The sequence below is a fragment of the Ranitomeya variabilis genome, chromosome 3 (genome assembly GCF_051348905.1).
Source record: "Ranitomeya variabilis isolate aRanVar5 chromosome 3, aRanVar5.hap1, whole genome shotgun sequence".
Classification (NCBI taxonomy): domain Eukaryota; kingdom Metazoa; phylum Chordata; class Amphibia; order Anura; family Dendrobatidae; genus Ranitomeya; species Ranitomeya variabilis.
This window is the reverse complement of record NC_135234.1, coordinates 385,541,573-385,568,071: the sequence shown is the minus strand read 5'-3', so window position 1 is coordinate 385,568,071 and position 26,499 is coordinate 385,541,573. Positions and strand designations below refer to the sequence as shown.

General features: G+C 40.7%; 1 protein-coding gene across 10 annotated transcripts in view; it reads right to left on the bottom strand.

Annotated features, from left to right (window-relative positions):
- The window catches only part of ADGRB2 (adhesion G protein-coupled receptor B2), a 666,055-nt gene that overhangs the window by 33,267 nt on the left and 606,289 nt on the right, over positions 1 to 26,499 (bottom strand). For all 10 annotated transcript variants that reach the window (XM_077296045.1, XM_077296046.1, XM_077296050.1 and 7 more), the window contains 6 exons: positions 25,905 to 26,083; positions 25,661 to 25,704; positions 22,031 to 22,157; positions 12,330 to 12,433; positions 8,004 to 8,106; positions 772 to 922 (listed from right to left, as the gene is read on the bottom strand). In XM_077296045.1, the coding sequence (XP_077152160.1) occupies positions 772 to 922; positions 8,004 to 8,106; positions 12,330 to 12,433; positions 22,031 to 22,157; positions 25,661 to 25,704; positions 25,905 to 26,083 (708 nt within the window). The remainder of the gene's footprint in view (positions 1 to 771; positions 923 to 8,003; positions 8,107 to 12,329; positions 12,434 to 22,030; positions 22,158 to 25,660; positions 25,705 to 25,904; positions 26,084 to 26,499) is intronic.

Below are 26,499 nucleotides of genomic sequence, written 5' to 3'. Positions count from 1 at the left end.
TGATACATTGTTGGAGTCGTTGCGCCTGCATCATGCAGGTTGGGTAGTAAAAATCAGGTAACAGGTTCCCTTTAAAGTAAGCCGCCATTCATTGAAGTGTATTGTCATAGGGCTCCAGGATGTAAAGATTTGGGCTCCTGTATAAGGAGACATCTAACTAGAGCGCTGCTTAAGTTGTGTTGTACCTGCAGAACTGATGGAGTAGCCAAGGTATCTTCTGAAATGATGTAAGTATGGTTGGAGAGAGTTGGAATTGAGCTTAGCTACAGTCAAAACTTTTAGAGTCGATGGGTCCGAGTTATCTTTGCATTTGTACCTTTTTATCTAGTTTTTGGTGTTTTTTTATTTGTTCCTTATTCCTTGATTTGTTCCTTTTCCATGTGTTCACCTGTTATTTTTATGCTTTTTATTGTGAGCAGTGTTTTGGGTTCCCTGGTATTTTCTTCTGCGTCATCAATTGATATTTTTTAAAAAGTCGGACAAATTTGGGGCCAATTTTCTTCAGTTACTCCCTTGAGTGACTATATTTATGTCTGAAATTTTTGCGAACATTTACGGTAAGTGGAAAATATGCCTTTTCTGCTAAAAAGTTGCTAAATAGATGAAACATAAAAATGAAGCACATTTTTTATTTTGCTCAAAGTTCATGAGCCATATGCGCCACTTTGAAGAGTTTAACATAAAATTAAGTCAACAAAAACGACAAAAAAAAGGGTCTTATATGTGCAGTCAAGAGCATTTAATGAAGCCCAATATGGAAACTGTGCTTACCCCATCCCAGGCACAGAAAGCGTTTGCGGACAAGACGTGTCCTCATTTGCCCAATGACGGCCAGGTAGGACTGCCAAGCCTCGGTTAGCACCCAACAGAAAGAGGAAAGAAAGAAAAAGTGCAAGAAAGCGGCGATCAAAGCGCAGACAGCCTGTGGGGAGACAGAAAGCAGAATTTAGCACAGGAGAAGATTTAGTTTATTGGTTCCTAGGCATTTTTCTTTTTCTCTATGCTTTTCCACAAAGCAAGCTAAAAGAATAGCTACAGAATTCTTTTTAATTTAACTTGGGCCCACGGCTACTGCTCAAAATGTCCAAAATGTAATCTTAACATCCATCCATGTGAGACTTAATAGTTTCCTTATTCTTCTACATCCTAAAGTCATCTGTTCATTCATTCCAATATTGTCCCCTTTAACTATAACACTCGGGTAACTCCACCTTTAATGCATAATTAGTTTACATTTTTTGCCCAACCATTCCTATTACATTTTGGTTTAGAAGAATTGCAATTACTTGTTTTGATACATGAAGGCTATAAAATGTGGATTCAATTGAAACTAAAAGGAATAATTACCTAAAACTGTTTATTTGTACAGGATTTCAAGAAAAAAAAAAAAGGATCTGCTCTATTCTTTTCTACAATTTGTGTCTAGTATTGTTGCTGTGTCTCATTCATTTGAATAGAGATAAGCGGAAATAGCGAACACAGCCTATACATAACAGCGCTGCAGACAATCACTGAGCCATCAACTCAGGTACAGGCACTAAGTTCAGTTATTATCGGCCCTGGTGATGTGACATCAGCATTGCATACACTAACAGACACCGGGAGCAGCAATGGAGACTCAGTATTGTACCCGGGGAGGGCGACTAAAGCAATGTAAGTTTATTTTAAAAATGAGCTGCAGTCAGGGAATAGGGGTTTACAAAATAAAAAAAACCCTTTTAATGATTTTGCTCAAACTTCACTCAAATTTTACACTAAATAATTGATTTTATAGTTAGGATTAATACAAAGGTTGACAATCAGATATGACTTGTTTTAAGTTCAGCTGGTTTAAAGGGAATCTGTCAGCAGGCTTTTGCTATTAAATCTGAGAACAAAGAGCGATTTGATCACCGTGAGGAGCATAGGAGTAGTAGCAAAGAATGCTTGTGCAGGCAGTCTGCGGACCGGGGTTCCTAGGCAACGTGTCCCTGCGGTGATGTTATAGCACGTCCCCCTATGATAAGTCTCAGGGGTGTGGCCTTGCTTTACTGGAAGCCACATCCGGAAACTCCGGGATCGCGGACTCCCGACATGAATGCCACACATATGTGCTTAATCAGGCATGCGGATGTGATAGGACAAGAGGAGTGTTTAACATCAACCCCCAATCATCCAGTTAACCCCTTCTGATGAAGCTTGATGGCAAACGCGTACTGGATGACACATTACCACTATGGGTCTGCATGAATGGGCCTCTGATGCTCCGTATCTGGTCATGAATGATTGAGGTATTAAATGATCAGTATACTGTGATTGCGTACCACTAATCACTTTATCTTTGGCATTAAGGGTTGTCATGGAGCTATCATTGATGTTTACTAGGTCACAAATGATAAAGGTATCAAATGATTTGTGCATTGAGAGTATATAGCACTAAGCACCTTAATCCTCCAATTTCTAGCAATTAGGGCTTGTTATATAGACCTATTTATATAGAATTAACATCCCTGATACACCAGACACCTTATGCAGTTCCATGGTCCCCACCACAATAGATGAGGTCTGGATTTCTCTTGCACTGATTCCCTTATACTACATGCACATTTGTGACTATTTTATATCTCCAGATAACCACTAGGTGGTATATTTAAATCTCTTTGGTGAAATGCTGCTTTAAGAATAATTCTTATTATTAGACATTGTTATTTTCAAACCATTATCCTAGGTCTTGGGTGGATCAGGGGTGTGGGAGAGGTAGTGCACAGCTCATCATTCTGACCACTGCTACAGCTGCAGCAGAGAAAACAGGGATTCTATCAGAACTGCACTAAGCAGCCCAGTAAGTGATAAATCACTAGACTCAGGCTCTCTGCTCCATCATCATGCTGCTCTCAAATTACATAACAGAAACTTGTTCACTGCTTCCCTTTATCATATATGTTTTATCAATATAAAAACACATACAGTTGCCAGATCAATAATTCACCACCCCACCCCCACAGCAAGTTACTTCTATTAAAAAAATAAAAAATGTTCTATCTTTGGCAATAATCTAGTTAAACAAAAACAATTTAAATAGCTCAACAAAACTATTATAACCAATGGTTTCTAAAAACAGATTGTCCAGTGCTTTGGTCTAAATTGATGATCTATTCTTAGGAAAGATCATCAATATCATATCGGGGGGGTGTGACACCCGACAACCCCGCTGATCAGCTGTTCTCGGTGCCTGTCGGAACTCGGAAGTGATCAGTTGTGGAGTGGAACTTTCCACCTCTGTTAACTATATAGTGGCCACAGCTGGGTTCAACACATCCGCCCCTGTTAACATGTATAGGCATGGATCTAACATACTCCGCTTCGCCCACTGCACAGGCTGCATAGTTTCGCTCCATAACTGATCACCGCCGGCAACAAAACCAGCTTATCAGCGGGGTGCCAAGTGTTGCATCCCCACGGATCTGATTTTGATGACCCATCCTAAGCATGGACCATTAATATAAAGTACTGGATAGCCCGTTTAAAGTCAACACAAAATAACACCTTTAAAACTACTGCAGTCTCATAATTCATCCCCTAGTAGAGCATCCTTTAGCTGTCATGACCTGCTCCACATGCGATGCATAACCAGGCCCCCGCTTCTGACAACGTTCCTGAGGATCCTTAGAACGTTCCTCATGGGCAATGTTCTTGAGTTCACTAACATTTTTGGGTTTGCATGCTGCACCACCCTTCTCCATATCCTACCAAACATTTTCTATGGCCACTCCACAATCTTCCAGGATTTCTTATGAAACCAAGTCTTGGTGGACTTTGAGGTCTGCCGGGGATCTTTGTCCTTGGAAGGTCCAAGGCGGCAAAAAGGTTCTGAGACTACAGTAGTCATTAAAAGAGGAAACCGCTTCTTATATTAGTTACGTTGAGTTATTTAAGATGTTCTTGTATATTCCGAACAGCAAGAAGTTTGTACATTTTGCTAATAAACCTGATTTGCCGTGAGTGGTTGAATAATTTGGATTACAACTGTATGTATTATTACCCCTGAGAGCGAAATGCCCCAACTAATACTGTGGATGGCATTAATGTAATATTCAGAAATATAATGTCAGGACACACCGGCCTTAACAAGCTAAACTTGTGTAATAATGATGTCCAGAACAGCCCCATTCATCTTTCTCCTCTTCTATGTGCAACAAAGAAAATCCTCTCCTGATGTATCACCTCCCACTCCATTCCCAAATTGATTTCCCTCTCTAGCCCCCAGCATTGCGGATCTAGTGTATAACTGGCAGCATATTACCGAGCGTGTAACTTAATACAAGTATTGATTAAAAAGCATCGGAGAAAAGAAACAAAAGCAAACCCAGCATACAAAGACACCAATGGGTGCGTAGGAAGGACGCAGTGCAGATGTGCTCCAAGCTGAAAGGATTTACATGTTATTTCTGGGTACAGCTGACATCCTAATGAAATCCTAACACCTTTCTGGAGCAAGATGCCATTGTAAAAAGCTCGCATTACCTTCTGTACGGTGCAAATGGCTGGTGGGCGACTAAGATATTTTTATTAGCTTTCAATGCATTTAGCCATAATCATAGTCAATGAGATGATGGTGTCATCATGTGTTTTTTTTTAAAGTCATATGCATTTTCTGTTCATCAAAGCTGACATTCATCAAACAGTCCTCTACTTTTAGCATTTACAGCTTTGCAGATAATTGTCAATCATACAGTCAGTTTTTGAAGTTATTCACGGTAATAGTCTCTTTCCCAGAGGTGTGAGTGGCTTCCAAGGCATTTTCCCTTAAAGGGAATATGTCACTAGTTTTTTGGTAGCTCATATGAGAGCAGGATAATGTACAGAAAGAGACCGCGATTCCAGCGATGTGTCACTTACTGGGTGCATCAGAGTCTTCACATGTAGCATATAGCAAAGCTCTGAAAGCAAACCCCACCCCCACAGCTTTCTGTGAATATTGTCTGTTGACAGTGAGCTGCTTATCACAGTAGGGGGCGTGGTTGGACTATGAGGCACTTGAGCTGTAGTCTGGGCAGTGATAATCTCCTGCTGATAAAACACTCATTGTGTTTAGACAACAGCACACGGTCTAATAACTGACACCACTAAAATAAGTGTCTCAGCCCTTATCTCATGCAAAAACCTACTGATGGATTTCATTTCACATAAATGTGAAGCTCATCCCTTAAGTTCACTGTAAGGTAGAAATCTGATATTTTTGCTATCCAGTCCCTCAAAGAGAGTACTCTAGCTCCTTTTCTAAATGTTTGCTACATAACTTAGACTATGCTTTTGGGGTTTTCATATTTTCTTTCTATTTTGTCCTTTTCTAAGTTGTGCCAACACAATAGGGGTGTATTCACAAGAACAATTTGTGCTGTGGTTGCTACCCTATGGCTAAGAACGGTAATGTTGAAACCACACTTGGTTTTCTCCCGATTTGCCATGGTTTTGCACATTTATTCTAAATTCCCACATTGAGTTTTCGATTAATCTTTGATGCTGTGTATTTTCGCTGTGTCAAAAAGCAGCGTTTTACAGTTCCAGCAAAGTGGATGAGATTTATAGAAATCTAATGCCCACAGTGGGTTTTTCGCAGCGTAAAAAGACTTGTTGTGCGTGTTTCAAATTCTCAATATTTCAATTTTTCTTGCTTGTTTTCCCCATTGAATTGCATTAGATACAGAAAATCCACAGGTTAAAAAGCATGTGAATTTTTTAGTGTATTTCTGCTGCAATTAATCTGTATGATTAAAGTTTTGTAAAAGCCAAATATCAGGAAGTATCAAAAACAAAGCGCTTCAATTTAAAACATGACATATCAAAAGGAGAAAAAAACTACAGAATCAAAAACATGATAAAAAAGCATGAACAAAACCATACTCAAAACCGTAAAGAAAAAAAGGCAAGTAACCTAGTTTACATAATAACTGGAGACAGGAAATCTGCAACATTAAAAACTCACGAAATACTCATCTTGGGAATGCTGCCTTAATAAGTACTTTTCATGAATTCTCAGCATATTGGTGAAACTGTAATAATTATACCACATGCGTTTTTAATTCTGTGCTACTTGGCTGCGTACAACTGCTTTATGTATGTTAACACTCTTGGGCCTGATTCACACATCAGTATTTTTGATCAGTATTTTATTAGTGTTTGTATCGCAAAACCAGGAGTGTCTCCAAAACATAGAATAGGTGTCAATCTTTCATTTGACAGCTTTAACGTACAAACACCAATGCAAAAATATGCAATATGTGTGGTGACAGTTTTCACACGTACCGGAGACACTTACACACGTAGACGCATTCAAGTGAATGGGTCTGTGCACATGTCAGTGTGTTTCCACGGACCGTGTGTCCATTTGGAAAATACGCTGACATGTTAGTTTTTTCAACAGCGCATGGGCCGCAAAACGTCCCGCACACGTGTACACTGATGACACATCCGTGTATCATCAGTGTGACACGTATCGGCACCTGGGAAACAGCAGTACTGTTAGCGCTGTTCCTCGGTGCTGAGTGCTGGAGACAGCTCTCATCATTCTCTCCTGCTTGCGCAGCGATTAGCGCTAACAAGGGAGAATATTCCGAATTGTATTTAACTGATAACAGCGAGAGCAGGCGGCAGATGGGACTACTATTCCCATCAACCTACACCTGCTGCCGCTAATAACCTGCGTGGGTTCATCTGTATTTCTGATAACCAGCCAGGCAAAATTGACAGCTGGTGGCTGAAACCCTCAGCTGTCAGCTTCAGCAAGTCTGGTTATCAAAAATAGAGGGGTCCCCATGCTGTTATTTTTAAAATTATTTAAATAAATAATTTATAAAAATGGCGTGTGGTTCACCCCATTTTTGACAACAAGCCTTGCTAAAGCAGACAGCTGGGGGCTGGTATTCTCAGTTTTGCCTGGCTGTTTATCAAAAATAAAGGGAACCCACACCATTTTTAAAGCAAATTATTTATTTATAGGTCAGATGGTGGCTGATGAATACTCCCATCAGCCACCATCTGCTCTTGATGTTATCAGTTGAAAACAACTCTCACATTCTCCCATGCTAGCACTGATCGCAGCGCGAGCAGGGGGAATGATGAGACCTGTTTTCTGCACCCGGTGCCAAGGAACAGCGCGAACAGTACTGCTGCTTCCCAGGTCCTGGTACGTGTGGTATTGATGTGGCACACTTATGGAACAAGTATTACACACATGGACACTGATATCTCCGATACTGGTTTTTCCACTACCGGAAATATCAGGGCGTGTGAAACAGGCCTTACAAATACTTTCCTGGGACACCAGAATAAATTTAAGACACTTGAGAAAAGGCTGAAAACTCTCTAAAACCTTTTATTGTTCCATGATTTTCAAAAACATGCAACAAAATTTTGGTGCTTTTGGAAAATCACAGCAAAAAACGTTTTGAGACAATGACCATACAGTTTTGATGCAGTTTTTTTTTTTTTTTAAAAAAAGCTAGACAGCATAAGTATAAGTCCTTCATGATGACAGTTGATTGATAAAAAAGTTCAAGGACAGCCCGTATGCTGACATCTGTGATGGGACGTTGATCCAGGGAATTAGTCGGAATTTTTCCCTAATGTGGGAATTTACACCTACCTCATGGGGGTTTTGATCAACATGTTAGGCTATAGGTTGAACTTGATGAACTTCATGTAGACTTGATGCCTACCTTCAACCTGAAGAACTATGAAACTATTACTTTAACTTGGCTTTGGTTAAAACAAATTGCACCAACAACCGCATATGTGTTTCGAGCCAACCTTGCATATAATTGGGGATAATGAATTATCAATCAGAAATAATAAGGCAATTTTTTTTCCAAAACAAAGAAAGTTAAAACTTTTTCCCAAACTATATCACAAATAACACTGTTGCCATTGCTAATGGTTACTACAGTTCAGAGCATGTTTTAAGCCATCAGTGACAAAAAATGATTCAATTTATAAAGCAGCCAGACTCAATTATTTTTTCTTACCTTACTGAGGGCTTGTGATTGTCCCACCAGAATCAGAACGTTAGAAGCAAGTATGGACAAACAAAAATTGAGTAGGATGATTGAGCGCTCAGAACGAATGAATCTAGAATGAAAAGCATAAAAAAATGCATTAAGACTCAGAACTACACAATCTGTCAGAACATTTGAAAAGAGAAATACAAGTATAAGTTTAGCCATATAAAATTCCCCTGGCAAACATAGCATAATAAAATGTCTGAGGGCAGGTGCAATGAGTTATATTTTAAAAAGAAATGACCATATGACTTACGGTACATAACTGTTCAGTAAAACTAAAATCTACACATATAGTAAGACATATAAAGGGGTGAGCGAAAATTTTCTTTTGTTTCATTAGTACAAGTACAACAGAAAAAAATGAAACCTAAGCATCCATAGAATGAATGTGATTATTTTAATTAGCACTTGAATAATCTAACCAGTTTAACAATTGGCATTAATACCATTATCAGAATTATCTTGTATGTACATAATTCAATTTCCTTCTTATCTTTCTTTTCATTTATTTTAGACTCTCTTGGTCAGTTTTGTTGTTTTGCGCTATCGTAATCGATGGGAACAGTAGATTCATAATTTGATGGTCACCAACCATACCTGATGGATCCATAGGGCTATAATGGATTTCAATGATTTTCCGTCACAGTGTCAGTCATTTTATAAAAAAATATAGAAAACATGTTTAAGCTATTATTTCTGGTGGCTATAGGGCAATCTATGATGAAGGCTCTGTGAGGAGCATCTAATGCAAACGTCAACAGAACCTAATGGAGAAAGTTTGGGTAAATGGGTTATCTAGTTGGAACAAGTTATCACTTATCAAAAGGACAAAGCAGGACAGGACACTTTTTACTCCATTAGATTAGATAGTGGCAGTGTGAATTCTTGATTGTTGCTCTATTTAGACTCCATAGGACTATCGAAGTGCTGTATTCAGCTTTCTCCTGCAGGCCCATAGGAAATGAATGGAATGGAAGTCGAGCATGCACACTGCTGCCCCATTCTGGTGATTAGTGGTGGTTCCAGTCATCAAATGCCCAACGATCTAAAAGGCATTACCATTTCAGTAGCTAGATCATAACTTGTTCCAAGTGAAGCAAACACATTAAAAGACACTGAGGTATGACCCCATGGTTGATAATTTCATCGTTCTGCCAAGGTCAGTAGCTTTTTTGGTTCAAAAAGAATATATTGATCTTTACTTCATTTTGTTTAAGGTAATTTTCTAGCTGTAGGATTATTTTTCTCAATTAACATTTCCATTTTTGATTAAAAATTGTTTATACTCATCAACATTCATGATGCCTTCAACCCAAAGTATTTCACCAACTCAAGACACAAAAACCTGATGAGATAATCCCTTGTAATGGACAAATGAAAAGGGTTATCTAGAGGGAGACTTGCTCTTGCAAGCCTAGTAAAAGTGGTCCACAACGAAGAGTTCCTCACAATTACTGGGTATGTGCAAAGGGGTCTCTAAAGTAGAAAACTCATTTAAATACTGTCTGTCTCAGAGATACAGTTTTGGTGCTATCCCTGGTTTTACAGTAATTTTCCAAACGTGTTTTTCCCTATTATATCTAGTGTTGCAGGCTTTTGTCTCATTGTATGATAAATATGTTTTCTGCATTTTTTTGACACTGAAAAATGAATAACTTGTCCTTAATAGCTGTTTTTACTAGAAATTAAATAAATGACAAGTTGGTCTGTGACTCTAGCACAGTATTGCATGGTGTATGGTTAGGCTGACAAACAGCTACAATTATTTCCAAAATTGTTTTTAAATGATGGGAATTTATCATATCAGTCAAGAAATGTATAAGCAAAAGGATTCTGTAATTGACAAGCAGTTGTTATTTTTCAACAGTGAGAATAGAGCATTGAACATTGATCATACTGTAGAAATGATTTCTTCATTGATCAGAAGACGGAAAATTAAATGGCTTTGTTTTGTAAGTCTGTACTGGTGGGTAGTAAAAAAAAGAATATGCATGATAATTATCTCCATTAAACAAGTACTCTAAAACCAAAAATGCAGTATTAGAATGTGAGCTATAAGCAAGAAACATGAGCATGCAGCATTCTTTAGAAAATTGCAAATTCAACAAAAATGGATATAATAAAATAAGGTTAGTGTGCCATTAACGTTGCATATGTGGTGTTACATTGCCAAATAAGTAAAGGGATCTATGAAAACAAAATAATAATAATAATCCTTTGTGTATCTCTCTAAAGTTTCAAGTAATTAACCTTTTAAAATCATCAGTCTATTTTTTGTACATTAGATTATGTGCAATGTCTGGTTTAAAATAAGGCTTCTAAAAACTAAAACCGCAAAGGCAAGTTCTGTGAAAATATCAATCTTGTAAAATATGGTAGTACATTTTAGATCTGAAGCTTACAGATTTGTAGAGGCAGCTCAGGGCTACAATACAGCCTGTAGGCCTATAACAGGTCTATAGATATGTAGATATTTACAGTTTCTCATCTTTCCTTAATAATTATCTGCGCATACAATCAGCAAAAAAAGTTTCAAAGGTAAACATACACTTGTAAAAAAAAAAGCTAGAAATGTAATGAATTTTAAAATATGGCAATACATCTTTCCTCAGATTCCACACAGTATAATTTTTCCTTGGGCTTCTTTCAAAATAGGAAGATAGAAGAGTGATGTCCGTGATAATTGGTCCGATGTCAAATCCTAATTCACAGGATGGCCACGCATCTCCTGACTTGAATGTGATAGCTTCCTAAATTTCTGTTAAGTTGTCACCCTCGGGTCAGGAGACATGTGGCCATCCCGTGTATTGGGATCCGCCATCGAACCGATTATCACGGACATCTGGAACAGCCTAAGGGGTGTAACGTGTACAGAATGTTTATGCATTGAAATTTCTTGTACAACGAAAAATTTTGTATGTTATAATCTTTTCCTGACAATAATAAAGTAAGATTTTCTATTAGGGGGACATTTTCAATACAGAAAGTGATGGAACATTTATAGGATCCCTTGGCAACAGCATGAAGAGCCCATCCAATAGCCACGAAAAACTGTTGGCACCTATTGCTCACACCGCATCCTCCCACTGCCAGGTCATCACTTGGTTTTAAAGGATTCTACTAAGGCCACATTCATATGTTCAGTATTTGGTGAGTTTTTTACCTCAGTATTTGTAAGTCAACACCAGGAATGGGTGATAAATACAGAAGTGGTGACATGTTTCTATTATACTTTTCTTCTGATTGTTCCATTCCTGGTTGTAGCTTACAAATACTGAGGTAAAATACTGAACGTGTAAATGAAGAGTGTTTTTACAGGTGGTGAGTGCCGCTTATGGACAGTTCACGTTAATTAGTTTATTAGCAGTGCATAACCCGTTCTGACCACCCACTGTTTGAGTTAAATGAACAATTTTCATGCATATGATTACTAAAGAGTGCTGGGATAGTCCCAAGTGATTCAATAATTATTAAACTGGACAGTCAACCACCAATCAAAAAGTAACAGCAGTTTCTTCAGTGAAAAACCCAATTAAAACAAGTTCCCTTTGATTGACGAATAGTCTTATTTAAAAATCCAGCTATTCACAGAGTTGTTTACCCAGCATGAGACCAGTGAGACATTTCCAAGTACACAGCCAATTCCAGTGCCAATTCCAACAGCACAAACATCTTTTTTAAAAGATATAAGGCCCTGAATCATCAAAGCCTTGAAACTAAAATTCTGTCATAAAACTTTGAAAAGTCACAAAATGTAGGCGAATTTTGTGCCTTTGGCATCTTCACTCCAGTTTCTCCCAGCTCTGCTGAAATGGGTGGAGCTGAGTTAGGAAAGGGGCGCAGTGGGGGGGGAGACACCATAGCTTGTCTAATTCATAATGAGCTGTGGTGTTCCCTACTCCAAAAATCCCATTCCAGTACCTGACTGGAGTTAGATGTCTGGCATAATCCACAGAGGCACACACCACTTATCAGAACTTCCAGATTCATGAAGAGCCATGGACGTCTTCATGAATCAGGAGTTTCTGATTCCAGAACGTGTCCTTATCAAGACTGGTATGAACAATGTCGATCTTAATGAATAGGGCACAAGATCTTTAACTAAGAAGAGAAAATTAGCACACCATAAAGAATACTGTGGACTTTATGTTTGCAATCATTTTCAATCGGCAATTTGCACAGTATTTAATTAATTTCCAGTATGGATATGAATTGGGGAAATAACTTACTTATTTTCATCCTGGCTGCACCTTCATTTTAAAAGACATTGTTATCTATGTTGTAACGTACCTCCAAAATGCAGCATACACAGCAAGAAGAATGAGCAAAGCCATGCAGGAAACAGCACAGCCAATCATCAAGGGGACTGATGGAGAACCAGAGACATCCATTACCTGTGGAGAGAACAACATATAAGCTTTTCATCAAGGACTCAGAGTTAATTGTCATGACGTGTTCCATTGTCAATTTTCTTTCAGACTGACTTTTTTATAGCAGAACACTAGATTTTGAATTCACTTTGAGACTTGTCTGTATTGTGAAAGGCTTAATAAAATTCTGCTGTATTGTAGTATATTTTGTAGGAGAAAGGGACTAAAAAAAGATGTTCTCATTTGGTGCCCTTTCAATATACAGATTAATTAGGAAAGAGTTTTGCTCTTAATTCGGTGCGTTTTGGTGCATAGGAGAAAAAATATGACTTCTATAACTTTATAATGAGATAACTTTAAAGGGAACCTGTCATGTTCCCAAATGCCATTAACCTGCAGATATGGGGGTGATATGCAGATCAATAGCGCTTTAAAGCTGTGGGTCCGACACCCAGAAAGCAAAGCTAGCGGGAGGTACCGTATATACTCGAGTATAAGCCGACCCGAGTATAAGCCGACCCCCCTAATTTTGCCACAAAAAACTGGGAAAACTTATTGACTCGAGTATAAGCCTAGGGTGGAAAATGCAGCAGCTACCGGTGAATTTCAAAAATAAAAATAGGTGCTCCATACCGTTCATTATGGCCCCATAGCTGTGCCATAGAAAGCTGTGCCATATAGAATGCTCTGCACCGTTCATTATTGCCCCATAGCTGTACCATAGAAAGCTGTGCCATATAGTGCTCTGCACCGTTCATTATTGCCCCATAGCTGTGCCATATAGTGCTCTGCACCGTTCATTATTGCCCCATAGCTGTACCATAGAAAGCTGTGCCATATAGTGCTCTGCACCGTTCATTATTGCCCCATAGCTGTATCATAGAAAGCTGTGCCATATAGTGCTCTGCACGGTTCATTATTGCCCCATAGCTGTGCCATATAGTGCTCTGCACGGTTCATTATTGCCCCATAGCTGTGCCATCTAGTGCTCTGCACCGTTCATTATTGCCCCATAGCTGTGCCATCTAGTGCTCTGCACCGTTTATTATTGCCCCATAGCTGTGCCATCTAGTGCTCTGCACCGTTCATTATTGCCCCATAGCTGTGCCATCTAGTGCTCTGCACCGTTCATTATTGCCCCATAGCTGTGCCATATAGTGCTCTGCACCGTTCATTATTGCCCCATAGCTGTGCCATATAGTGCTCTGCACCGTTCATTATTGTCCCATAGATGTACCATAGAAAGCTGTGCCATTGCTGCTGCTGCTGCTGCAATAAAAAAAAAATGACATACTCACCTCTCTTGCTTGCAGCTCCTCAGCGTCCCGTCCCAGCGTCTCTCTGCACTGACTGATCAGGCAGAGGGCGGCGCGCACACTATATGCGTCATCACGCCCTCTGACCTGCACAGTCAGTGCGGAGAGACGCCGGGAAGATGGAGCGGCGCCCGGCGTGTGGAACGCGGACAGGTGAATATGTAATACTTACCTGCTCCCGGCGTCCCGCTCCTTCCCCCAGACAGCTGGTCTTCGGTGCCACAGCCTCTTCCTCTATCAGCGGTCACCGTTACCGCTCATTAGAGAAATTAATATGCGGCTCCACCCCTATGGGAGTGGAGTCCATATTCATTTCTCTAATGAGCGGTCCCACGTGACCGTTGAACAGGGGAAGAGCTGCAGCACCCGGAGACCGTGGGACTGCAGGGACAGCGCCAGGAGCCCCGGAAGCAGGTAAGTATGCCTCAGCGCCCTCTCCCCCTCACCCGCCGACCGTGACTCGAGTATAAGCCGAGAGGGGCACTTTCAGCCCAAAAATTTGGGCTGAAAATCTCGGCTTATACTCGAGTATATACGGTAATTAACGTTATTCTTCCCGAAAGTCTTTAGCTTTCAGTCATAATGGTGTGAACGATACGCCTTCAGTCACTACTGCTCAGTATTGCTGCATCCCTCTTTGCACTGATACGTGGCAGAGATGGCTGTCAGTCAATGTCCAAGGGCATGTTTACAGCGACCACTCACTGTATACTGAGCAGTGACTAAAACTGCACCAGCCGCACCTCTGACTGAAAGCTAGAGATTGCGGGGAGGAATAAAGCTAACTTCCTCTGGTAGCTGGGCTTTCAGCTTTAGAACTAGATATGGGTTTAATCTGCAGGTTAATAGTGTTTGTGGACATGACAGGTTCCCATTAAGTCGGAACTGTAAAAAAAGGGCAGCCAATTAACGACCACATTAGATGGAAAATGAAACCTGAAAGCTAATTGAATGACCTGAGTCACAAGAGAATTACTTCTCTAAGATAATTTCAGTAATTGAGGCTACATTGACATAATGTCAGAAAATTAAATAAATCAAAAAAGACAACTTAAAAAAGGTGGAAATTTGGGTGAGAATTTGCCCGCAAATCAAAAAGTCACTAATTCAGAGGTGGTCATGGAAAAAATCTAGAAAAAATGTAATCATAAATAGGGCCACATGTGCTTTGTACCATCTCAGGAGCATATACAGTTGTGCTCAAAAGTTTAGATACCCTGGCAGAATTTTTGCTTTCTTGGCATTTTTTCAGAGACTATGAATGATAACACCAAAAGTTTTCTCCACTCATGGTTAGTGGTTGGGTGAATCCATTTATTGTCAAACTACTGTGTTTTCTCTGTTTAAATCATATTGACAACCCAAAACATCCAAGTGACCCTGATCAAAAGTTCACATACCCCATTTCTTAAAACTGTGTATTGCCCCTTCTAACATCAATGACAGCTTGAAATGTTTTTGTGGATGAGGTTCTTTATTTTCTCAGATGGTAAAGCTGCCCACTCTTCTTGGCAAAAAGCCTCCAGTTTCTGTAAATTCCTGGGTTGTCTAGCATGAACTGCGCGCTTGAGATCTCCTCAGAGTGGCTCAATGATATTGAGGTCAGGAGACTGAGATGTCCACTCCAGAACCTTCACTTTGTTCTGCTGTAGCCAATGACAGGTTGACTTTGTCATGTTGGAACGTCCAAGTACGTCCCATGTGCAGCTTCCAGGCTGATGATTGCAAATTTGCCTCCAGTATTTGCTGATAATGTGCTGCATTCATCTTTCCTTCAACTTTAAGTAAGTTTCCTGTGCCACACATCCCTAAAACATCAGCGATCCACCTCTGTACTTTACAGTAGGAATGGTATTGCTTTCATCATAGGTCTTGTTGACCTCTCTCCAAAGGTAACGTTTATGGTTGTGGCCAAAAAGTTAAATTTTGGTCTCATTACTCCAAATTACTTTGTTCCAGACATTTGATGCTTGTCTCTGTGCTGTTTTGCGTATTGTAGGTGAGATACTCTGTGGCATTTGCGCAGTAATGGCTTTCTTCTGGTGACTCAACCATGCAGCCCATTTTTCTTCAAGTGCCTCCTTATTATACATCTTGAAACAGCTACAACACTAGTTTTCAGAGAGTCCAGTATTTTAGCTGCTGCTATTTGTGGGATTTTTTTTGCATCCAGAACAATTTTCCTGGCAGTTGTGGACAAAATTTTTGTTGGTGCACGTGACCGTGGTTTTGTTTTTACAGAGCCCCTGATTTCCCATTTGTTAATCACAGTTTGAGCAGTTTGAGCGCTGCTGACTGGCATTATCAATTCCTTGGATTTGTTTTTGTATCCCTTTCCTATTTTATACAGTTCCACCATAGATCTGTTGACAATTCTTTTGCTTTGCCCACAACTCACAATCCAGAAATGTCAGTGGCTGGATGAAAGATGCAAGAGCCTGTCTGGATCCCAGAAACTCACTCGCTTTTATGCCCGCACACTGATTATAAGCAAACAGGTTTATAGGTGAGGATGTTACCTTTAGTAGCCATTCAAACCCTTTTGTGTAAATTCTGTGCATGTTATAAGGCCAAAATCACCAAGGTATGTAAACTTTTTATCAGGATCATTTGGATGTTTTGGGTTTTTATGATTTAAAAGAGATAACACAGTAGTTTGACAAATTGCTTCACCCAACCACTAACCACAAGTGGAGAAAAAGTTTTCATGCTATCATTCATATTCTCTGAAAAAAGTTCAAGAAAGCAAAAATTCTGCTGGGGTACGTAAACTTTTGAGCACAACTGTATACTGGGTAGTTGCAGATGGGTAAGAAATTAAAATAGGGCTGAATTTCTACCCATCCTTGCCAAGTTAGTATTGGCTATGCTGCATATACTGTGAATTGCATCAGACTCATTATTTGTATTCTTTGCTAGTTATCCAATAGAATATATATTTTAAGTAAATCTACTATGAAATGTATCTACTGCAATGCATTGGAGGGTTCTATTAACTTTTTACGAGACTTAAACTGATGCCAAATGTATTGTGATCAGTTAACATTAGTTACATTGTAGTGAGGGTATAACAAGGGAATGACAGCCATCAATGTTTAGAGGGTACGGACATTCTCACTGTACATTTCTTCCCATATAGCCTTGCAAACAGACTTTATCTGACATATAATGACATTTATTCTGAGTCCTTACAGATTTAATCAAATACATTATTCAAGAAAGTTGCTTAGAGACGAGATACTTAGAAAAGAAAAATTATTCATAATATAGAATGGCACTTTTCTAACACATGATAAAATGCATTATAGTATGCTGCAGCATTAGCCAAGTCTACCACTTATTTCACTTCTTTGCCTGCCTTGTTAGGCTGACGAAAAAAGAGGTGGCAAATTATAATGGCAATTGGTATTTTTTTAATGTGCACACATTTGCTTTAAATTATAATAATTAGTGTACTTAGAAAAGCAGGAAAATTGAAGAAGAAGATGTAACAGGTTGATGAACTTTTCAATAAGTTGGCAACAAAGACCGTCACTAATCAAACATTTAGTTAAGTACATTATTTTTTACATTAGTTTACAATACTGAGCACATTGTTTGAAAGTGCAAATGGCGAATCTTAAAGGTGGGAAAAAATGAATAGTGGGCTAAAAGAAACATTTAGAGCACCACTCCGGCATTTTTTTTATTGCAGCACTGGAGTGGTGCATCTAATCTAAATTCCATGCCCCTAGAATTATACTCACTGCTCGCCATCTTTATCTGTTATCAGCACAGCTCTGTTCGTCTGTAGCCATTTGCGACCTGCTGGATCACTCCAGTGCTTGCTGGGTGAGTCGAAAGTCACAACATAATGTACAGTAAGTCTATGAAATTCAGAAAGAGTCTAGAACTAAGCTCTCATAGACTTACATTGAGACCCCTGACTTCCGATCAGTCAGAAGTAGCGGTCACAAGATAGTGCCACAGAACTGGAGCGGTGCTGGGAACAAATGAAGATAGCAGATGGTAAGTATAATACCAGGGGCAGGGAACTTACATGGCTGAAATAAAAATATGTTGGAGAGGTGCTAGTTATCTACGTTCCATGCCCTTAGTCTTATATTTACCAGTCACTGTCTTTATTATTATTATTATTATTATTTATTATTATAGCGCCATTTATTCCATGGCGCTTTACATGTGAGTCTGTTATCGCTGCTGTTCTGTTCACCTCCAGTAGAGATGAGCGGAGCTGTGGAAGTATGGGTTCTGGTATACAAACCGAATTTTGTTTCAAAGTTCAGCTTGGGTACCAAAACTGTACCAGAACTTGAACTAGAACCCGAACATCATTGAAAACAATGGGGACCCGAACTTTTGAGTTGGAATATATATCTCTCTCAAAATAATAAGAGGCGGTGTGCATTATCCTGCAGCTGCCACCATCAGAAGATGGCCAGCTCCGCAAGTCAGTACTTAGGGTACTGTCACACTCTGCAACTTTCCAACGATCACGACCAGCGATACGACCTGGCCGTGATCATTGGAAAGTTGTTGTGTGGTCGCTGGGGAGCTGTCACACAGACAGCTCTCCAGCGACCAACGATGCCGAGGGCCCTGGGTAACCAGGGTAAACATCGGGTTACTAAGCGCAGGGCCGCGCTTAGTAACCCGATGTTTACCCTGGTTACCATTGTAAAAGTAAAAAAATAAAAAAACGTGCATACTCACATTCGGGTGTCCGTCAGGGGCCCTCGCAGTCTGCTTCCCGCTCTGACTGACTGCCGCCGTAAAGTGAAAGCAGATCACAGCGGTGACGTCACCGCTGTGCTCTGCTTACTTTCCGGCCGGCAGTCAGTCAGAGCGGGAAGCAGACTGCGAGGGACCCTGACGGACACCGGAATGTGAGTACGTACTGTTTTTTTTTTTTACTTTTACGATGGTAACCAGGGTAAACATCGGGTTACTAAGCGCGGCCCTGCGCTTAGTAACCCGATGTTTACCCTGGTTACAAGCGAACGCATCGTTGGATCGGTGTCACACACACCGATCCAACAATGACAGCGGGAGATCCAGCGACGAAAGAAAGTTCCAAACGATTTGCTACGACGTACGATTCTCAGCAGGGTCCCTGATCGCTGCTGCGTGTCAGACACAGCGATATCGTATGGATATCGCTGGAACATCACGGATCGTACCGTCGTAGCGACAAAAGTGCCACTGTGAGACAGTACCCTTACAGCCGGCGGCTGCAGTTACCAACACCGATAACAGCTGATCAGCGAGGGTGCAGGGTGTTGGACCCCAACCGATCAGACATTGATGACCTATCCTAAGTATAGCTCATCAAAGCAAACATAGTGGACAGCCTCGTTAACTGGTAAAACTAGCAAATAAACAGCCAAACAGACAACAGTAAGGTACAAGAGGATTAGATAGGAGGGTAGAATGTCCCTGGGAAGAAGAAGGTAGTGAGAGGGTGAATGTGGCCATACAGTTGAGGTGTAATAGCTATTAACAGAGGACAAGGCCATTAGATTGATTAAGCAAGTTAGATCTGGGAAAGCAGAAGTTGGAAAGTATTTTGTTTCGGGGGTTTCATAGTTATATTGCTAATAAAGTTGTAAAAGACATATGTCCATTAAGTTCATGTACAATCACAATGCATGATCCAGCCCACCCAAAAAGAGCTAATCTTTCATTACTAATCCCAATTGTTGATCTGCTGGACCACATATTGAGAAAATAACTATATACATTTACATAATTTTGTATGCTATTTTTTTTCCAAAAAAGCATCTAAGGCTTTTTGAAACCATCAATGGTTCCTACTGTACGCTATTCCACATTATCTCTTCTGGAGATTGAGCCTGTATTACTCTGGGGATGTCCATGAAACAGAGTTTGACCTTACTTTATATATTGTCCATTTACTGTATATATTTACTGTGGTACAAGTTAATCATGTCCCCTTAGAAGTTTCTTCTATAGCTTGTTAAGGCTTCCATTTGGTTTGTCACCAGAAAGAAAAAGATAATATATTTTCTTCTAGCTTGAGGGATGTCATCTCATTTTTTACACTAGAGGGTCTCTCAAGGGTTCATTATTAAATTGTGACATGTATCTGTGTGAATTTGGTGGTAGACCTGGATTCACATCAGGTAGACTTTGAGGCCTGTCAACAAGTTTTGGTACATGTAACCTTTATTATAAAATTCTCAAAAGCATGTGAGTCAGTAACCATGGACCGCATGGTTCATAAATGTTCGGCCTCAAAAATCTTTGCAGCACCTTATTGGACATCTCTAGCATAAAGTTTTTAATATAACTGTCCGTACTTTCACAGATTTAATTCTGTTTGGTTCCTTTAAGGTAGAACCTAGATCTGCTTTCCATTGGATGGTATAAGTTAGGTAAAAAAGTTAATAGGTCTGACTAAAGAGCAGATAATCAAGTGCATGAGAGTCAGTTCTGCACCTGCTTAAACAGAACCCTCAAGTCCTCTGACTCTCCACAACTGCTACTATACAGGTATGAGTGGAGATTTCTTTATTCTAATAAAGTGTTTTATGTGATTACTAATGCGGCAATGTATGAAGGATGAAGATTTATTCCACAATGTTGTACATATTTATGTGGAAGGACTACTAGGTATCTCTTCTCCTGGACTAGTTCTACCTCAGATCTTCTAAACAAGCCTCTCTGGGTGTGACTGACAGCCTCATACACTCCTCAATATGGTAGCACCGTTATGCAGGCTGTCAATCACGCTCAGGGAAAATATTAAGAAGATTCAAGGCAGGACTAGCCCGGAGAACCCCAGGGACTAGTCCTGCATCATTCATAAGTGATGTTGCGGAATAAACATACATCCTTCAAACAGGGCAGCATTTGTAATCACATAAAACATGTTAATAGGATAAAGAAAGATGCATGCATACCATTATGGTAAACCTGACAAATTCAATTTAAAAGTTGTATGGTACAAGGGCAGGGTAGTGATTTTCAGTAGGGTAGTAATAAAATGTTTTATTTGTAGCTAACTGAAAAGCTCAAAAACGGGTGTCAGTGGGTGGAAAATGATTGCCACAAATATTGCAAAACTGATAAACAGTAGAGCATGGAGATCCTTTGAGACCAACTGATGAAACATGTGGAGTGTGTCAACTCATGATCCCGTGTAGTGAGCCAAGGTACTCAAACTTAACTAGACATGTTGGTTGGACTAATGCCCAGTCATTCACTAAGCAAACTAAGGTGACAAAGTACAGTCCCAGAATATCAACCTTAAATCCACTCGTAAAAATCCATATTGGAACTTCAAATGTCCAAATATGAATAATCATGCATGAGAGTAAAAGAAAAATAAATTCTACTGCCGTAACACTATCATAAAAATACTGAAATGTCTCTAAAATGCACTTAGGAGACAAGCAAAGATACCTATGATGTTATATACACTATAATAACTGAAAATGTAAAATCTATTACTCTCTCCCAAAATAGAAAATTTTCCCATGAATGGGTTTGAGAAAAAAACATATCTATGAATAGGCATTGAGTATAGGTAGTGTACAATTATGAGATCAATTTGGTGGGTTCCCAAAATAGAAAAATGGATAACGTTTTGAGAGAGCAAATGGACTTTTACTTATGAAACACGTCGTTAGTAAGATTTGGCCTAGGCACACAACAGTCATAGCATACGGTTAGTGTATATGGTTTGTAACAAGCCATAGTAATGTGTTCTAAAACTCAACTATTCTAGGACAAATTCTTATTTCGCACAGGACCTTATTCCATGCATCTGGTATATAAACATATGCTATATAAACCTTTCATTCACATATGCCAGACAATCATACTAAAAATGGAAGAATAACAGCCAGATTAATGAAGTCTGGTGAATCTGTTATGAACAAGTGTAATTTCTAACAGAACTAATTTACCGCACACAATTTATAACAGGAATCCATTATTGCATGGCCTATACTATTTATAGAACGGAATACGCATAGTCAGCTATAAATTCAGCAATAAGTAGGAATATATACAGGGATTTTACAAGGGTTAAGCATGCAAGCATGAATCATGGTGTTATGCTGTAAAAGCGCATTAGTGTGTTACAGTTCTACATACTAATAGCTCAGAAATAAGGCATAAGCACAGATAGGAGGCATAATTCCTGCACAATACACACTGCAATGACATGATAATAAAAAAGCAGGGGCCTAAATAGATCATCCTGAAGTTAAGTCCCAGTTAACTCTCCTCCACAATGCTCGCTGGCCTATGTGGTCCCTATATGGCTTCTTACACTTACCAACTCTTTGGGAAGTTGTGCCAACACTGCAAAGGTGGAGAGCTGGTTGCAAAGGCATTTGGTGTGAGATGGGTGGGTTGGTAGGGTCTGGCAGCTTTCAGTTTCCCAGCTTCCACTGGATACATCACTGGGGATCAGAAGAAGTAATATGAAGTCAATACCTGAAAAGGGTTAGCTTTGCTGCATCAACAGTGAAGGGTACTCGGAAAACTGAGCATATCCGGAGCAGGTGCAGCAAGCCTGCTTCACTTTTGCTGGTGTCTTGAATATGAGTGTGTGTGTGGGTGAAACCCTGTGAGAGCAGTGAGGCAGAGAAAGAAGGAGTGTGGGGGAGACAGAAAAGACAAAATGAGGGGGAGAAACAATAGGGAGGATGATGAAGAAGTAAACACAGGGAGAGGGAGTGAAAGATGGCAATGACAGATGAAGAAAGACTGTGTGGGGTAGACTGTGCAGTAGTAGTACTAAACATGTGAAATGCACAGTGTAAGAAGCTGAAACACAGGCGTACAAAAAAGGAGAGCAGCTGGTAAAGGGGAAGGACGCAGGGAACATGCAAGAATATGTGATGAGTGTGAGCAGTAGGGGAGAGATAAAGTTATGCCGTAAAACTGAATTCACCACGGATTCCACAGAAAGAGAAGACGAGAGGAAGAAAAGCATATGGAATACAGAGAGAAGAGGAAAAGAGCAAAGGGATAGTACTCTGGATGGTGACGAGTGATGCAGCGTCTAGGCTAAGGGGGTTCTCAGAGCAAATCCTTCCTACCTCCATATCACTCCTTGCCGTGTGTTTTGGGACGGGTCAAGTGCTCATATCTAGGAGGTTTACGACTCATGCCGTTTATAGCCTACGGACTCCTACTCTCCACACAAAAAACAAGTAAAATATTTGAAGCAGCACAAATACTTTATAATTAACTTATCACACGCTGCTGATTTTGGAGCTTTGGAAGATGTGCCGCTATATGTAGTATCTTAATGCAAGGGGGTCTTGTCTCCAAAATGTCAGCTGCCTGTACGCATACAGGAAACATGATCTTCCCATACATCACTAAATCGCTCCCCAGTCATTCACGTTACTCTGGCAACCACAGCAGATGGAAAGTAAGAATAAAACGTGGCAAGGATGAGGGCTGAAGAACGGCTCTTACACTCCCACACATTTCTACGTACACACCTTCCCATACCGAGACATGGCCGTAGCAATCGCCTACCGAGTGACAGCCTCTTACACTAAATGATGGGCTCAGAGGAACGTGCAGTTACAGAGAAGGACACGACAGGATGAATAATACAAATGCTTGTGCCTTCTATTATATTCTGTTTCATAAGCAGATTTCTAACAGATATTGGGAAGCAACAAGAGGCAAAACTTCAGCAGCTGCAAAAAAAGGCCTGTCACCATCTGCTTCACACAATAACAAATTGCATATGATTGTACGACATATTTCTTATAATGCCCCATTTTGTCTTTTGAAAATTTCATGTCCTGTATGTTAATTAGTCAAATTTCTTCCTCTAAGCACAAGGAAATCAGCTGTGGTGGTCTTTTCATTCCCACTTACATAACCACAATGTGACTCTATAATGCTGATCGGTCAATGTTCAAGAAAAAAAATAAAGGAAAAAGAACTACAGCCCGCACTTGGCTCGCTTTCTGTACTAGTATGAGTCAATACAGTTTCAGCACTTCCCGATCTGGACAGCTCCAGATCCCAATCTTGGATAAAAAGTCAAAGGTTTGCAGCAATGTTACTGTTTGTACAATCTTATACAGGCAGAACTAACAAAAAGAAAAAGAAAAAGTAAGGGTACTGTCACACTATACGATTTACCAACGATCACGACCTGCGATACGACCTGGCCGTGATCGTTGGTAAGTCGTTGTGTGGTCACTGGAGAGCTGTCACACAGTCAGCTCTCCAGCGACCAACGATGCCGAGGTCCCCGGGTAACCAGGGTAAACATCGGGTTACTAAGCGCAGGGCCGCGCTTAGTAACCCGATGTTTACCGTGGTTACCAGCGTAAAAGTAAAAAAAAACAAACAGTACATACTTACATTCCGGTGTCTGTCCCCCGGCGTTCTGCTTCTCTCTACTGTGTCTGCGCCAGCCGGAAAGCACAGCGGTGACGTCACTGCATCACCGCTGTGCTCGCTTTCCGGCCGGCCGGCGCTCACAATGCAGAGAAGCAGAACGCCGGGGGACAGACGCCGGAATGTAAGTATGTACTGCTTGTTTTTTTTTACTTTTACGCTTGTAACCACGGTAAACATCGGGTTACTAAGCGCGGCCCTGCGCTTAGTAACCCGATGTTTACCCTGGTTACAAGCGAACGCATCGCTGGATCGCTGTCACACACAACGATCCAGCGATGACAGCGGGAGATCCAGCGACGAAAGAAAGTTCCAAACGATCTGCTACGACGTACGATTCTCAGCAGGGTCCCTGATCGCTGCTGCGTGTCAGACACAGCGATATCGTATGGATATCGCTGGAACGTCACGGATCGTACCGTCGTAGCGATCAAAGTGTGACTGTGTGACAGTACCCTAAGGGTATTGTCACACAGTGGCACTTTTGTCGCTACGACGGTACGATCCGTGACGTTCCAGCGATATCCATACGATATCGCTGTGGCACTTTTGTCGCTACGACGGTACGATCCGTGACGTTCCAGCGATATCCATACGATATCGCTGTGTCTGACACGCAGCAGCGATCAGGGATCCTGCTGAGAATCGTACGTCGTAGCAGATCATTTGGAACTTTCTTTCGTCGCTGGATCTCCCGCTGTCATCGCTGGATCGTTGTGTGTGACAGCGATCCAGCGATGCGTTCACTTGTAACCAGGGTAAACATCGGGTTACTAAGCGCAGGGCCGCGCTTAGTAACCCGATGTTTACCGTGGTTACAAGCGTAAAAGTAAAAAAAAAACAAACAGTACATACTTACATTCCGGTGTCTGTCCCCCGGCGTTCTGCTTCTCTGCATTGTGAGCGCCGGCCAGCCGGAAAGCGAGCACAGCGGTAACGCGGTGACGTCACCGCTGTGCTTTCCGGCTGGCGCAGACACAGTGGAGAGAAGCAGAATGCCGGGGGACAGACACCGGAATGTAAGTATGTACTGTTTGTTTTTTTTTTACTTTTACGCTGGTAACCACGGTAAACATCGGGTTACTAAGCGCGGCCCTGCGCTTAGTAACCCGATGTTTACCCTGGTTACCCGGGGACCTCGGCATCGTTGGTCGCTGGAGAGCTGACTGTGTGACAGCTCTCCAGCGACCACACAATGACTTACCAACGATCACGGCCAGGTCGTATCGCAGGTCATGATCGTTGGTAAATCGTATAGTGTGACAGTACCCTAAGAGGCGGCATTATTTTATCAGCAGTGGTTTCCTTGCTGGAGTTACAATGACACTATCTCGGTAGCATATCCACATGGTTGTAATGGTGACAAAGAATACACAAAGCACAGCTCTTATTTCCAAGGTCAATAACAATACTTAATTATAGTGTTTTAATTTTTTTTCATAAATTTATAGTAAACATAAAATAGGAAAACTGTCATCTTTTTTTTGTTCGTAATATTAAATGAACTTCTGAACTGATCGCCTGTACCAACCTTTTAGAATAATCCCATACAGCACACTGGGGACTAGATGTGCCCTGTTAGATAAAAAGACATGCTTTATTATAGCAATTCTTTTAAGTTTCCGCATTCATAAAGACATATGGTGAACAAAAAAGGAGGTAAAAAATGGCAAAAATGCACAAACTAGCATTGAGGACCTTGGTATCAGGTATTACACATTATGACTGAGACAAATAATGTAGACAATAGAATAAATGCTGCACACAGCACTTACATTGATGATATGCGATAATTCCACCACGACTAGCTGCTCTTCTGGTTTGGTGAGAGGACGGACAGTGACAGTCAGAACCTTTGAACTGACAGCTAAGGAATTACTTGGAGGCGGTAAGATGAGCCCGAGAGTCCGATACAGAACTGCACCTATCACAAAGTATGCAGATTCCTCTGTTTCTGCAGTACAAAAAGAAAAGAGGATTAGATAAGCATATTACATTGGTATTCCGTATTCCACCCCTCCCCCATTCATGTACAGGTAGTCCTCGACTTACGACGTTGATCCGTTCTTACACGGCGTCGTAAACCGAATTTCGATGTAAGTCGGACCATACATTCATACAGTACTGTACCATAATAACAGTACAGTACTGCAAACACTTAGCCTATCCAAACACCTATCCTAACACAGTACCCTACATAATTAGGGTGTTATGGCGTGCAGGAGACTCGTTTTCCTCGTGTAACCGGGTACAGTGTACAGTACTGGACTCTATTCTTCTGCCACTGCAAGTAGTTGCATGTAGTTCGACTTACGACGCAAACCGTGTAAGTCGGAACGAGGCGTCGTATAAAGCGTTGTAACCACGAAA